This window comes from Condylura cristata, unplaced genomic scaffold, assembly GCF_000260355.1.
Source record: "Condylura cristata isolate star-nosed mole 26May11 unplaced genomic scaffold, ConCri1.0 scaffold00007, whole genome shotgun sequence".
Taxonomy (NCBI): Eukaryota; Metazoa; Chordata; class Mammalia; order Eulipotyphla; family Talpidae; genus Condylura; species Condylura cristata.
In genome coordinates, this window is record NW_004567108.1 from 64,893,757 (window position 1) to 64,906,259 (window position 12,503).

At 41.6% G+C, this 12,503-nt stretch overlaps 1 protein-coding gene across 2 annotated transcripts in view; it reads right to left on the reverse strand.

Annotated features, from left to right (window-relative positions):
• Nucleotides 1–963: 963 nt before the first annotated feature.
• Nucleotides 964–12,503, reverse strand: part of MCC (mutated in colorectal cancers) — a 312,445-nt gene continuing 300,905 nt past the window's right edge. The window contains exons 16-18 of one of the 2 annotated variants that reach the window (XR_001145197.1): nt 6,849–6,971; nt 4,088–5,833; nt 964–3,987 (exon numbers count right to left, since the gene is read on the reverse strand). Coding sequence is in view for 1 of the 2 variants with exons in the window: in XM_004678375.2 (XP_004678432.1) it covers nt 5,653–5,833; nt 6,849–6,971 (304 nt within the window). In the remaining variant the exon portion in view is untranslated. Of the gene's footprint in view, nt 5,834–6,848; nt 6,972–12,503 lie in introns of both variants that reach the window. The other variant, XM_004678375.2, reaches the window with a different exon arrangement.

Consider the following 12,503-nt stretch of genomic DNA (forward strand, 5'->3'; position numbering starts at 1 on the left):
GAAAGTCCTAATTTGTCTATTCGTTTTGGTTTCCCAGTAAGCAGCCCCCTTTGGATCTTTACATTGAAGCCATTTTATAAATATAACAAGTGATGCTTTATCTCAACATAAAGGAAATTCTAAGATTTTGGGGAGCTGTGAGTTAGGAATTGTGAAGGAAGACCAATAAAAGCAGAAACATTTTGATAATCTGAGTGGCTAACTATATATTTTTCTTGTAAGTCACAATATAGAAATTGGAGCTAAATGAGGTTTTGTTTACTATCAGCTGTTTTAACCTATTTTTAACATCTAGTTAGTCAGTCTGCTTTGGCAAGGGCTCTTGATTAAATGTGAAACATCCCAGATTTAATATTTACCTGTAAGACAAAAGTGTTTGTTATCAAAAGCCTTGGACCTAGACTCACTTGGCTAACCTTCCTGTGATTAAGCCTCCAGGCTAATAGGAATTTTCCAAAACCTGGCCAGCCAATTACCAGTAATAGACCCTCAATCCTGCAGAGGCTCTTGGGCACTGACTCTTGAACCAGCTGAAATCTGATGGCCTGGAGAGGCAGATGGCAGAAGATCTGTGGTAGTCACCAGGGATTCCTTGGTATGCTAAAGAGCCACTTGGGTGCTAATGAGACACTGGACATAGGAGTCACATAACCCAGCTGTACTTGCCCCAGAGTAACCCAGCTTAAAACACTGACAGTGCTTTCCATCACCTCTATAAAATGAGAACCCCCATTAGTAGGTCCACAGTGTGGCTGAAGGCAGTTGCAGTCCTTTTCTTATTGTGTGATTCACAATAAATACTCCTTGTTGATATCAGCTCTTTCAAATTTGTTGGGAAATTAATTGGTAGAAACCAGACTAAGACCCTTTGGTATCTGTAACAGAAAGACAGACGAATCCTTTAGCTAATAATTGTGTTATGGAATTAGAAATGTTTATTCAGAATATAAGCATGTAAAATACTATAAATGTCTCTGTATAAATACACGGAGTTCTTTTTGAACAATTTTATATCAAACAACACAAAGTCGCTATTTTACAGAAACGAAAAGCACTTGGAACCATTTAAAGCATACAAGTGAAGAAAAAAAATACAAGGCATAATAGTGTTAATTAAGTAGCAACTTTAAAGTGAGACTTTCAATATCAACAGTAGGACAATACTGATAAATGCAAACATAGTCATGGGTGCTTTGAATAAACTGTACATTCAAGCAGATTCTGATCACTTAATAGATTTAAAAGTAGTAATATTAAAATAATTGGAAACTTAAATCTCATGCTGTATAAGTCTTGACAATATGTTTGAAAACTGATTAGTGAAATGTTTCATTACCTTTGCATTAGGTTCCAACAGAAACAAGTTAGGGGGTCTCCTTTACTTGACAGTTCTGGTTAAGAGCACTATAAGTGAATACTATGAGTTCTACAAACAGAACATTTTTCCTTTACATGGATTTGGTTTGCAGAAAAGTACAAAAGTAAATGGTAGAGCAGGAACAACTAAGCAGTTCATTAGTATGAATGAGGGTATTTTATATGTAGCTTGCTGTGTTTTGTGGAGCAAATATTTCAAATGTTTAGCAGGTAAGAGGCAGTTACCCTGACAATGGAAAAATCAGGTACACTAATGTTGGATATGCTTATATCCAAGCAGTTGATGTTACTGAAATAGAATGATGTTCATGGTCACATGCAGAATCACGGAAGTGTGACAGAAATTTATTTAGAATAACTTAACCAAAAAGGTAATGGTTGCCTGTGAAACTGTCTTCCTCTACATAAAATTAAGCAAAGCAACAATATATAACAGCAATTGTGATTGCTGTTCACCTTGTAACCTTTTCCATTTGTTGTTATTTAACAGCTACTTAGTGCTCAGTGAGGCTATGGTGACAGTAGGCAGCATTAAGTTAATTGATAATTCTGTTTCCATTTCTAGAAAGTTAGTGATTGGCAGGCCTAAGGCAGATGTCACTTCATGAATGATTACAAATAGAGTTAGGAAATTCAACACTAACTTCAGCCTGGCCCATATAAACACAAGGTTTCATTGAACTAGGAACAGGCTTTGAATAAAGTTCAGTAAGAACTGTGTGTGCAAAAGAATAATTTTTGTTTCATAATAGATTCCCCTTCTACAAAGGAGTTCCCACTTGAGCCTTAGAGACTTTGCAAGCCTTTTTGAAAAGTGGTGATCTTGTATTTCTTGGATGGACTAAGTTGTATAAATTGCTGTTGTCCAGGCTTTTTGGTAGTGTTCTACTAACCTGGCTACTGGTGTGCATGCGCACGCACGTGCGTGCGCAGGGAGAGAGGAATCTTAGCATTCTGGCTGCACCCTAATTAACTTAAATGCAGACACTTCAGAGAATTTACTCCCCATTTGATCTCTAAACCCTACCTATAGCTGTTTGCTGCACCTAGACGTAGGTGTAGCTGTAAACTTAGTATTACTAGCATGATCTTTTTACTTTTTTTCATTTGTAGACAGGATGAGATATACTCTTGGTTAGGCATTTACAAATGGTTTAAAGCTTTACAACTTTCAGAAGTTGTGAATGAAAACCTAGGTGTGTTTTTCATCACTTAAAACGAGTAGGACACACCAAACTTTTGAGATAACTGATAGAATAAAAATGCAGAATAACTTGCGGGCCATAGAAAACATCTGTAGAAGGGAACAGGCACTGTGGTGTTTCAAATTGTTTCAAGTTTTATTTAGAGTAGTAAAATCCTTCCTAGAGCTTCATCCTGACAGCTGTAAAGAAATGGCCTGTAAGCTGTGGTTTGGCCTGCCTTTTCTCAGTACTGAAACTTCATGGCTCCAATTTAGAGTTCTCTCAGGCCCCTGTAAAGTACTGTTGCAGGCTCAGAGGAATGTGGTGAAGTTCTTGGATGAAAGGCAAATTATGTTGTTAAACATAAACAGCATGGGTATTAACTTTAGAGGCCTGATACCACATAGCAGATGAAACTGAATATGAAATAGTCATTAACCTCCAGTGACTAGCAAACTGCCCATAGAAGCTATAAAGGTATTTAAATGACCTTTGGTATAAATCTCAAAAAAAGGAATTTACTGTAGCTTGGTGGCTGGTACAAATATATTGTGGCAAAAGCCTTGGATCCAGTCGGTAGCCTGTATTGATAACAAAAGTCTCTTACCTGTGATTTTTGTGCCTCAGTTCAGCAATGGGAAATAAACTCCAAGAATACTGTCAAATGAATTCTTTCTCCCTGCTTGTAGGTCAGAGACAACTCTGAGAGGAGGTACTGCATCAAAAACATTGTTTATACAAGATGGAGATGTTATTATACAGAAACCAGCTCCTTTTAAAAGAAAACTTCAGGTGATTTAAGAGGAAAAGTATCCAGACACTGCAGTTACTTAATCAGTACAGTTTTAGTCAGTTCCATGATTAGCATAATCAAGTGGCTAGTGGTTCACCTTACTATGTCTTAAGGAATATTTGAAAAATACAAGAAAAGGAAATCAACTATTTAATGTATTGTCTTTATTCTACACATTTATAAAAGTAACAGTTTTGCCAGGGAAAGTTCTCACCCAATCACAACATATTTAAAAGTAGTATGTTGATGTATAAAATCAGAATGAGGCCAAGTACAATCAGTAATCTTGATTATTCAGAAGCCACGACTTGGGTTGGGCTCCTTGTTTCAATGTGGGGCAGGGCAAGAACGGTATCCCGAGACCAACAGATAAGATGTTTTATTCCTGCATAAGCTCTGCTTGTCAGTATTGGTGAAAAATATAAATTATTTAATGTGTATTTAGTCACAAGAGAGCAGTGACTGGATTTCCTCCCTATAGCCCAGCTTCCTCAGGAAAACACTAACCAAGCAACCTGGAAAGTGGTGAAAACCTGTGTATTTAGTCACAAGAGAGCAGTGACTGGATTCCCTCCCTATAGCCCAGCTTCCTCAGGAAAACACTAACCAAGCAACCTGGAAAGTGGTGAAAACCTGTGTATTTAGTCACAAGAGAGCAGTGACTGGATTCCCTCCCTATAGCCCAGCTTCCTCAGGAAAACACTAACCAAGCAACCTGGAAAGTGGTGAAAACCATGATTTTGGCACAAGTTTTTTTTTTTTTTTTTTTGCACATCTCAGCCAAAACATTTTTCTTGTGACAAAATGAAGCTAGCCCAAGAATAAAGCTTGAACTAAAATGATAAGATTCAAACAGAAGAGAGCCAGTGGTCACTTTCTAGTGACTGAAGTATTTAATGCTGTTTCTTCTTTTTCTTGGTGTGGGTTTGTCTCATTACTGTCCTGAGAAAGAAGAGTAGTGGCTTTGGGGACAGAACTGCTCTGCCCTCCCAGGTGATAGGGTGTGTCACACAACACAGAAGGCAGGATGGGTCATCTGTGGATGGAACTGTAGGTGCTAGGGAATGTCAAGTGAGCTTTTAAAATATATTGGTGTAGGTTACCCACAGAAGACTTGTAAGAAAGTGAGGGAGTAAAACAGGGAAGGTGACAGAAAAAAGGAGTAATGAATTTTAAGATCTTGGAAAAAATCAGATACATTGGCCTGGCTAATGTTCTCAGCATTCTGATTAAAATCTAACCAGTTTAGGCACCATATGTGAATTAACATGTCTGAGAAGTGAAAGGGGGTCTCAACCAGGCCTCACTCCCTGCCTTTTATGATGTCAGAATCAGTTCTTGAATTAGTTTAGTAACAATCTCAGATAGGATTGGTCTGAAAATACTGAAATCCATTCAATACCCGTCTGTGTAGCTTCTTGCTTTCAGAGAAAGAGGCAGGTCCAGAGCTACATATGTCCTCATGTGAATGCTTTGATTTCTGCAGAAGAGCAGTTGTGTATTGTTCTGGGTTAAGTATCTGCTTGCTCTTGAAGCTTAGTTCCAATACACATGCCACCAACAGGATTCGCAGCGCTAAGACCTAGTTGCTAATGAGGGCCACTGGGATGGGATAAGCCCAGAGCAAATGTGGGTCCATAAGAGCATTGAAACTTTATTCCTCCTACAGACCTGTTCAGGCACAGTTCTGGGTTGTTCTTGTAGGTACAATATCTGGGACCAAAAGTAACCCATATACCATTCTTCTATAAGAACTCCCCACTCTTCTTATGGATAGCCTACATTTTAGCCTTGGTGTTTGAAAACCAAAGTCTGTTGCAATAAGCAAGCCAGCAGTTCTCCATACTGGTGACACAGGCTGTGTGTGTCAGTTTTCCCATGAAGAAGAGAAGAGGAGAACTTGAGGGTGCAGAGATAAGGTCAAAAAGAGAACACAAAAAAGAGACTGGAACACCGTAAAGCAAAACAAAACAAAAAACACCTGAGACATCACTGAAGCACCACGTCCAGAACAGAAAAGGAGGGCAAGGCACAAAGCCAGAGCTAGAAGCAGAGGCAAGGTCTGCTGAACGTGGTGTACAGCCAGCCACAGCTCTGTAGCAGGAGCTTGGTCTACCCAGCATCTCCAGGACCACTTGCCCCTGGGGTTGAGTCATGGCACTCTGTTGTATAAGGCTGACCTTCCCACTAACTTCCCTCCTTAATCTCCCTACAGCTATGGAGGCATCCCCAAACCCTCTCCCTGGTGACCTGTTGTAGATTAGCTTCCATGGGTAGAACTTCGGTGCCAAGTACCAGTTAAAGTGAAGTCTCATTAGTGTGTGGCCTTGAGTTCTCCTCTTCCAGCAGAGCTATCCTTTGCTTGAGCATCCTCACTTGTGTCTCATGTCTCTCCACCATGGCCATCATCTGAGACTCCAACTTCTTCAATTTGTTTTGATGCTTCTTCTTGGCTTTCTCATAGGCAGTCACTAGGTTGCTTTTGGGAACAGAGGGAAGTGGGAATGAAGTTTCGTCCTACCTAGCATCCTGTCCTTTTGCCTGGGTAACCAGATCCAGTGAGTACTAATCTATAGATACAGGCCACTCATCCTCTTGAATAAGAACTGAAGCCACCTTTTTCCTTGTAACGACACATCTGTGAAACTGGGTTTTATAACTATATTTCAAAATAATATATCCCTGTAGAAGTGTTAAGGGGAAGGATGGCGAGGACCCAAGGGCAGAGCTAAGCCTGGGACTTTGGGGGATAAATAGCAGTTTTTCAATGGTTGTTCTGGGGAGGTAACGAGGTAAAGGCTCTCTCTCCTTCCCTCCCTCTCTCCTCTTAGCAGAGCTGGTCAGACTTTGTATCCCTCTCTCTTTCCCTGGGTTGTTCCTTTTCCTTTCCCCTTTTGTAAATAAACCCATTAGCCTTTTGTGCCTGCAGAACAATCACATTTTAGGTGAGCAGGTGAGGTGGCACTTTATGTTTACAAGTTACTTTTAATAAAAGTGTCATGTATATTATATGTAGTAAATTTAATTTGTAAACTAAAGCCTTAAAAAACTGTATTTTAGTACAGAGTCCTCAATTTTTGTTGAGTGTAAAGGGGTCCTGAATCAGAAAAGTTTGAAACTGTTCTTTTAGAGCAGTGATTCCTAAAGTGCCCCATTGGCTATTAAATGTTTGAGTAAAAGGTGTTCTGGCCAATTTTGTTAGGAAAACATTGGCTTAAACAGAGATTCTTTTTGCATTATGACTTCTTAGAATCTTCACTATATGAAGTATTGAAAGTACCATGCTGTGCTACATTTCCCAAAGACAGGGTCCAAGATTCCTCTTACTGAGTATTTAAGTGTCTGTTGATCAATGTGGAAACCATGTTCTCGGAATGACTCAGTCTTAAAGGGGGCAGGTGAGGACTCTACCTCTAGAATTGGTTCCCAGGGAACATGAAAATATCCTTACTGATGTACATGTACAGTACCACCCTCAAACAGGGAGATTTTACCTGTTGGCTCGCTTTAGGTCATTAACAAATTCTGCTGATTGCTGGTGTCGGATTTCACTGCTCTTGGTGAGTCTTTCCAAGGCACTGACCAATTCTTGAACTTTGATCTTCAACTTCTTCTCACTATATCAAGGAGAAATAGGAATAACTCTTTGATAGTGGTGGCAGGAACTGCTAATTAGAGTTGTCAGCAGGGGGAGGGAAATTTAACTTAAGAAGTCAAAAGGCGGGCCCTCCTTGGCGCAGTGGGTTAAAGCACAACATGAAGAAGCTAACGCCACTTCAGCATAAGTTCAATTCCCGCCCCAGAGGTGACCCACATGGGGAGACAGACCTTTCCTGACTAGCCCACTCCTCCCCTCAGTGGTGTATTTCATCTATCTGCTTGTTCTGCTCCCCACTCTACCTCTGGTGAATACTCTCACCACCCCTGCAACTCTGGCTTGTACCCTAATTCTCTATGCATAAATAAATAAATCTTTTTTTTAAAAAGATTTATTTATTCATATGGAACTGTGGTACAGGCCAGAGATGCGGAGGGTGAGAGGATTCACCATAGACAGAGTGGGGAGCAGAACAGACAGATTGACGAAGTACACTGCTGAGGGGATCAGCGGGCAGGTCAAGGAGAGGTCTGCCACACCATGTGGATCTCCTCTGGGGCAGGCAGGAATCGAATTCATGCGGAAGTGGCTTTGCTTCTCAGTGCAGTGCTTTAACCTGCTGCGCCACCAGGGAGGACCCAAATAAATAAACCTTTAAAAAAAAAAAAAGGTCAAAAGGCAAGTTTGGGCAAAGGAAATTAGTAGACAAGGAGACTCTACTTGCACTGCTAGAACACCAGCACACCCTGCTTCTCAACTTCAGAGACCCAATATGTGTCACAAGACAGAAAACTGTTTCTGATCTTCCAGGTAGGGAAACTGAGTCAATCTAGGAGTTCCTTACTGGGCATCTAATATGTGTGGGGTCTGAACACAAAACCCTAAACAGCTTCTCCCAGGTATCCTAAGCATCTCCTAAACCACCTGAGAACTCTAGTGAACAGAACCTTCTGGTCTTGGTAGGCTTCCTTCAACAAATCCCTGCTTGTTAAAATCAGCAGTATCCTGCCTTGTAGAGAAACAAAAACAAGGTGGGTAGAGAGAATGGAATTGTTCTCATTTTAGAGGTCTTTGTCAAGTGAAAAGGTTGAGTTCTATTAGTATCATTTTTGCAAGAATAGCTACAAATCTAAATGTGTACACAGCTCATTGATTTCTAACAACAGGAAGGACTTCTTACAGAAGGGGAATGATGGGCGGCTTTCATTTTCTGTTATTTTGCATTGCTTGAAATGTTTCTATGTATAGTTTTTGTAAAATATGTGAGATGGGTGAGGGAAAGACTGAGATACTCCTTCCTGACTTTTCACATATCTCATCTTTTACATCTTTGCCTTCAATTACAATAAGTGCAAGTCAGGCTTTCCAAACTGATTAATGAATAAAGGAATTGTGACACAAAAATCCTTGCTTCTTTGAGTCAGGATAGAAGGAGAAAGTTATTTAAGTGAAGCTTAACTACCAGCTTCAACATGCATCACTCAGTGAATCATCCCACAGGCACCAGGACACACTACAGAACATGGCTTTCTTCTGGGCCCAGCTGCCACCAGGAAATCTCAGCTCTGGTGGCATTTCCTACTGGAATCAGTATTGGTACCAGTTGTGGGAATGGTGTCTTTGGGAGAGGGCTCCTTCCTCACCCTCAGTCTTCAGGCATACTTAAGAGCAGGAGAGACTTTTTTTCTTCCCTTTGTCTAAAAAGGACAGGGAAGGGTTTTTGTTTGTTTGGATTCTTTTATCTTTTGTTGTAAAGTTGATTAACAGTGTACAGAGAAGAAAGAAGATTGAAGAGAACTTAAAGGTCACCATAAACTTGTCATAACAACATATAAACCTGCTTAGAGCAATACCATCCCTCCCAATTACATCAGCAGCCCAAAGCCTACAGACAGGAGGGTGTAGAACTCCTTGCCCAGCTCAAAACAAAGGGCTTCCCACCTCAGCACCCTGGGGAACCAGAGGAACTTTTTTGACAATCCAGGAGGCAGGGGAGGCTCTCACAGACCCTCCCTAATTGCAGTAAAATCTGTGGGACGGCCACAGCTGAGTCTCAGGAGGGTGGAAGTGTTCTACACACTACGCAATCGAAATGGACTGTTCTAAAAAGATGCTGCAAAACCTAAAATGTGAGTTACTTTATGTTTTTGAGTGAGGCAGATGCTTGCAGTAAACACATCATTCCTCATGAGCACACAGGACATAGCCGAGCAGGTCTGTCTGTTGTTCATCTGGACCAACACAACCACTAAATACTGTGAAGACTTGACAAGATGGCAGCCTGTGGCCATGGATAGCCACTGAGTATGCAAAAAGTGGCTGGTTGTAAGGAAAATGGTTTAGATCAGGCTCGTGTTGTGTCCTCAACCCTAATTCTCCATATGTGATAATGTGTTTTTGCAAAGGGCACTTGGGAGCAAGAGCACGGGTCACCTATGTTATGGGCATCAGAGGTCAGAACGGGTGTGTGTGAAAAAAAATACAGATAGCTGGGTTGAGAAGTGAGTGCAAGGCCAGGGTGTGGAGTTGTGTGGGATGGTGGACATGCCTCCCTCCTGCTGGTCTGCCTGTCTGTCAGGTCCCCTGCTGCAGAATTAAAGACTTGTCAGATCTACATAAGGCTCCGAGACTCCTATTTGCCCAAATCAGCACTGAGCCTGCCCAGTCTAGGACTGATCCCACTACACTGGTCCACTGTAAAATGAACACGAATTTGAAGTAAAATGAACACGAATTTGAAAACAGCATGGAAAAGAGAATGTAATTATCAGGTTTTTTGTTTTTGTTTTTACATTTTTCATGTGATAATTTGGCTATATTGGGCTAAAATAATATTTGATGTGACTGCTAGAAAATTACACATGGCTTGTATTTGTGTTTCTAGCAGATGGCACATATTTAGAGTTATAGTACCATGTGTTTTCCCTGGATTTCAGTTCAGGTTTGGATTTGAGGTTGGGATTGAGAATCAGGTGATTTTTATCAGGCAAATTTGGGAAACTCTAATACAGTAGACATGTTCTTTACCTGACTCTTCAGATTATTTCTGTGGTTTTTAATTTATATGCACAATTGCAGGCAAAGGCATATTTTCCTGAAGCCTTCTTGAAATCTCAAAGGATGATCTGGGAAAAGAGTTGGAACTTAAGTCCATTAATCCATGTGTAGGCTCAATGAATTAATGAGCCTTTTTATGCTATTAGCCTCTCTGGCTATCATCTGTAGCCTTGTCATGTTAATGCATAAGGCATGTGGGAGCAAGAACACCTGAAGTATGGGTGAAAAGCAGTAGCAGTAGGAGCAGGATGACAAGCAGTGTGACTACAGAAGAGGCAAGAGGTAAGAGAAAGTGAGAAGAGCCAGAGAAAGATGGTAAAGATTCAAGGTGGCCTGGAGGCAGCCTCCCCGCCCTGCCGCGCCCCACTCAAAGCCGGTGCCTGCCTCCTTGTACGCCAGCCTCTGCCTGATGTCTCTGTGAAGCTGGTTCCCTGAGTGAGCATAAACTTTGAGAAACCCACTGCGTGCTCTGGGACGCTCTTCATCCACCTGCGTGAGTTGGTCGTGAACCTGCCCTGTGCACGCTGGCACTACATCACATTATTTTAGAGCCTCACCATCATGATTTATTCCTTCTAGTTTCTAATTCAAATTGTTTGGGCTTCAGTTAAAGAAGAATGTATGGGTTTCGTTCAGGTAAGGCTAAATGAGTATTTTCAAAGGCTCACACAGATGAGAGTAAAAACTAAACATTATCCATTACATTTGCCTGCTACTAATAATGCTTTCATAAATCTTTTCTGGAATCCCCAGAACCAATAATCCCTACCTTTCTTTCACCCAGCTGTATGGATACTCAAAACACATTCCTACCTGTCAAATGAAAACAAGTACTAGAAAAGCCCAAGTCACCATACGAGGATGTCCGTTTCAGGTCTTTCCACTCCAGCAAACATGAAGGTTGTTCCTGGCCACAGAAATGTCCTATGGATCAGGCTCTCCCTGGTGTCACAGTGCGTTAGAGTGAATCATTGTGGAGCTCTCCGTAGCCACCACAGTGCGAGTTCGATCCAGGACCAGGGATCTAACCTGCATGGTGCAGCAGACCTCTCCTGACCCCCGCAGTAGTGTATTTTAGTACATCTACATGTTTGCTCCCTACTCTATCTCTGGTGAGTCCTTTTAGCCCCCTCTCCCCACCACAACGCATACCTCTGGCCTGTAGCCCACTTCACGCATACATAATCTTTAAAAAAATGTCCTGTCGAATCCCTCCCTGGTGGCGCAGCGGGTTAAAGCACAGCACTAAGAAGTTTAAGCCACTTCCACATGAGTTCGATCCCGCCTGCCCCAGAGGAGCTCCACATGGCGAGGCAGACCTCTCCTGACCGCCCGCTGCTCCCCTCAGCAGTGTTCATCGATCTGCCTGTTCTGCTCCCCACTCTGTCTCTGGTGAATCCTCTCATCCTCCGCATCTCAGGCCTGTACCCTAGTTCTATATGAATAAATAAATAAATCTTTAAAAAAAAAAAAGTCCTGTGGATCTTTAATTACACAGGGAGTGTTAGTTTATACATAAATCTTTAAAAAATGTCCTGTGAATCTTACTTAATCACAAAGGGAGTGTTAGTTTTTTCTTTGAAACTATTTCAAGCAGTGGCATCTACAGGGGATTAAAGATCTCATGGCAAGAGCATGCCAGTGATGGTACCATCACTGTTTGCCTGGTGGGCTGCAGATATGTGGCAGGTTTTCTCTCTGATGCTATCAGCTTGTCAGTGGTCTGGAAGGAGGGTTCTCAAGTGGGTGAAATCACTGTAATCAGAATCCAAATGAGGATTTGGAGGGGGAATGGAAGGGTCCGCAGGTTGAGAGCTGGTCTTGAGGTGGTGACTGGCTGCAGTCAGGAAACATTTTAGAGAAGCTGCAGACTCACCATGGGGAGTTGGTGACATTACAGTCTCAGGCTAGGATTCCTTAGAGATTACTCATCCTACAGAATTTGAGATTATTGTCAGCTCATGTGGTTCTTCTTGGCCTTGCCTTTCATTTATTTCTTAAACCCAACCATGCTCTGTCTCTCTGAAACTGCTCACTGAGCAGTCCACTGGAGGAAGATGCCACAGGAGAGAGAAGCAGATAAAGTAGAGGGGCATGCTCAGGAAGAGGGCTTGTTCAGAGTGGCTGGACTACAGATTTTGTATAGAGGAAACATTTGAATAGGGAGGGGCTGAGAACATGGAGAACTACAGACAATCTTGAATACTATGCCATTGGAGATATTGCTGCAGAGAATCTAGTTGGAGTGTGTTTTCTGTTATTGGGTGGTGGCACATTAGGTAAGACTGATGCAGAATTATCTACCAGGTACTACACCAAGAGTTCAGAGGAGTGAGGCCTAAACTCAGAGATAGAAGTTCAAATGAACAGGAATGGGTGGGACTTACTGGATAAAAAAAGCTGCTGACAAGAAAGAGGAAAAAATTGGAAGTTGTAACTCTAGGTCATCAGAAGAATTATAAAGTCTGAATAGGCACATTTCAAAATGCAGTAA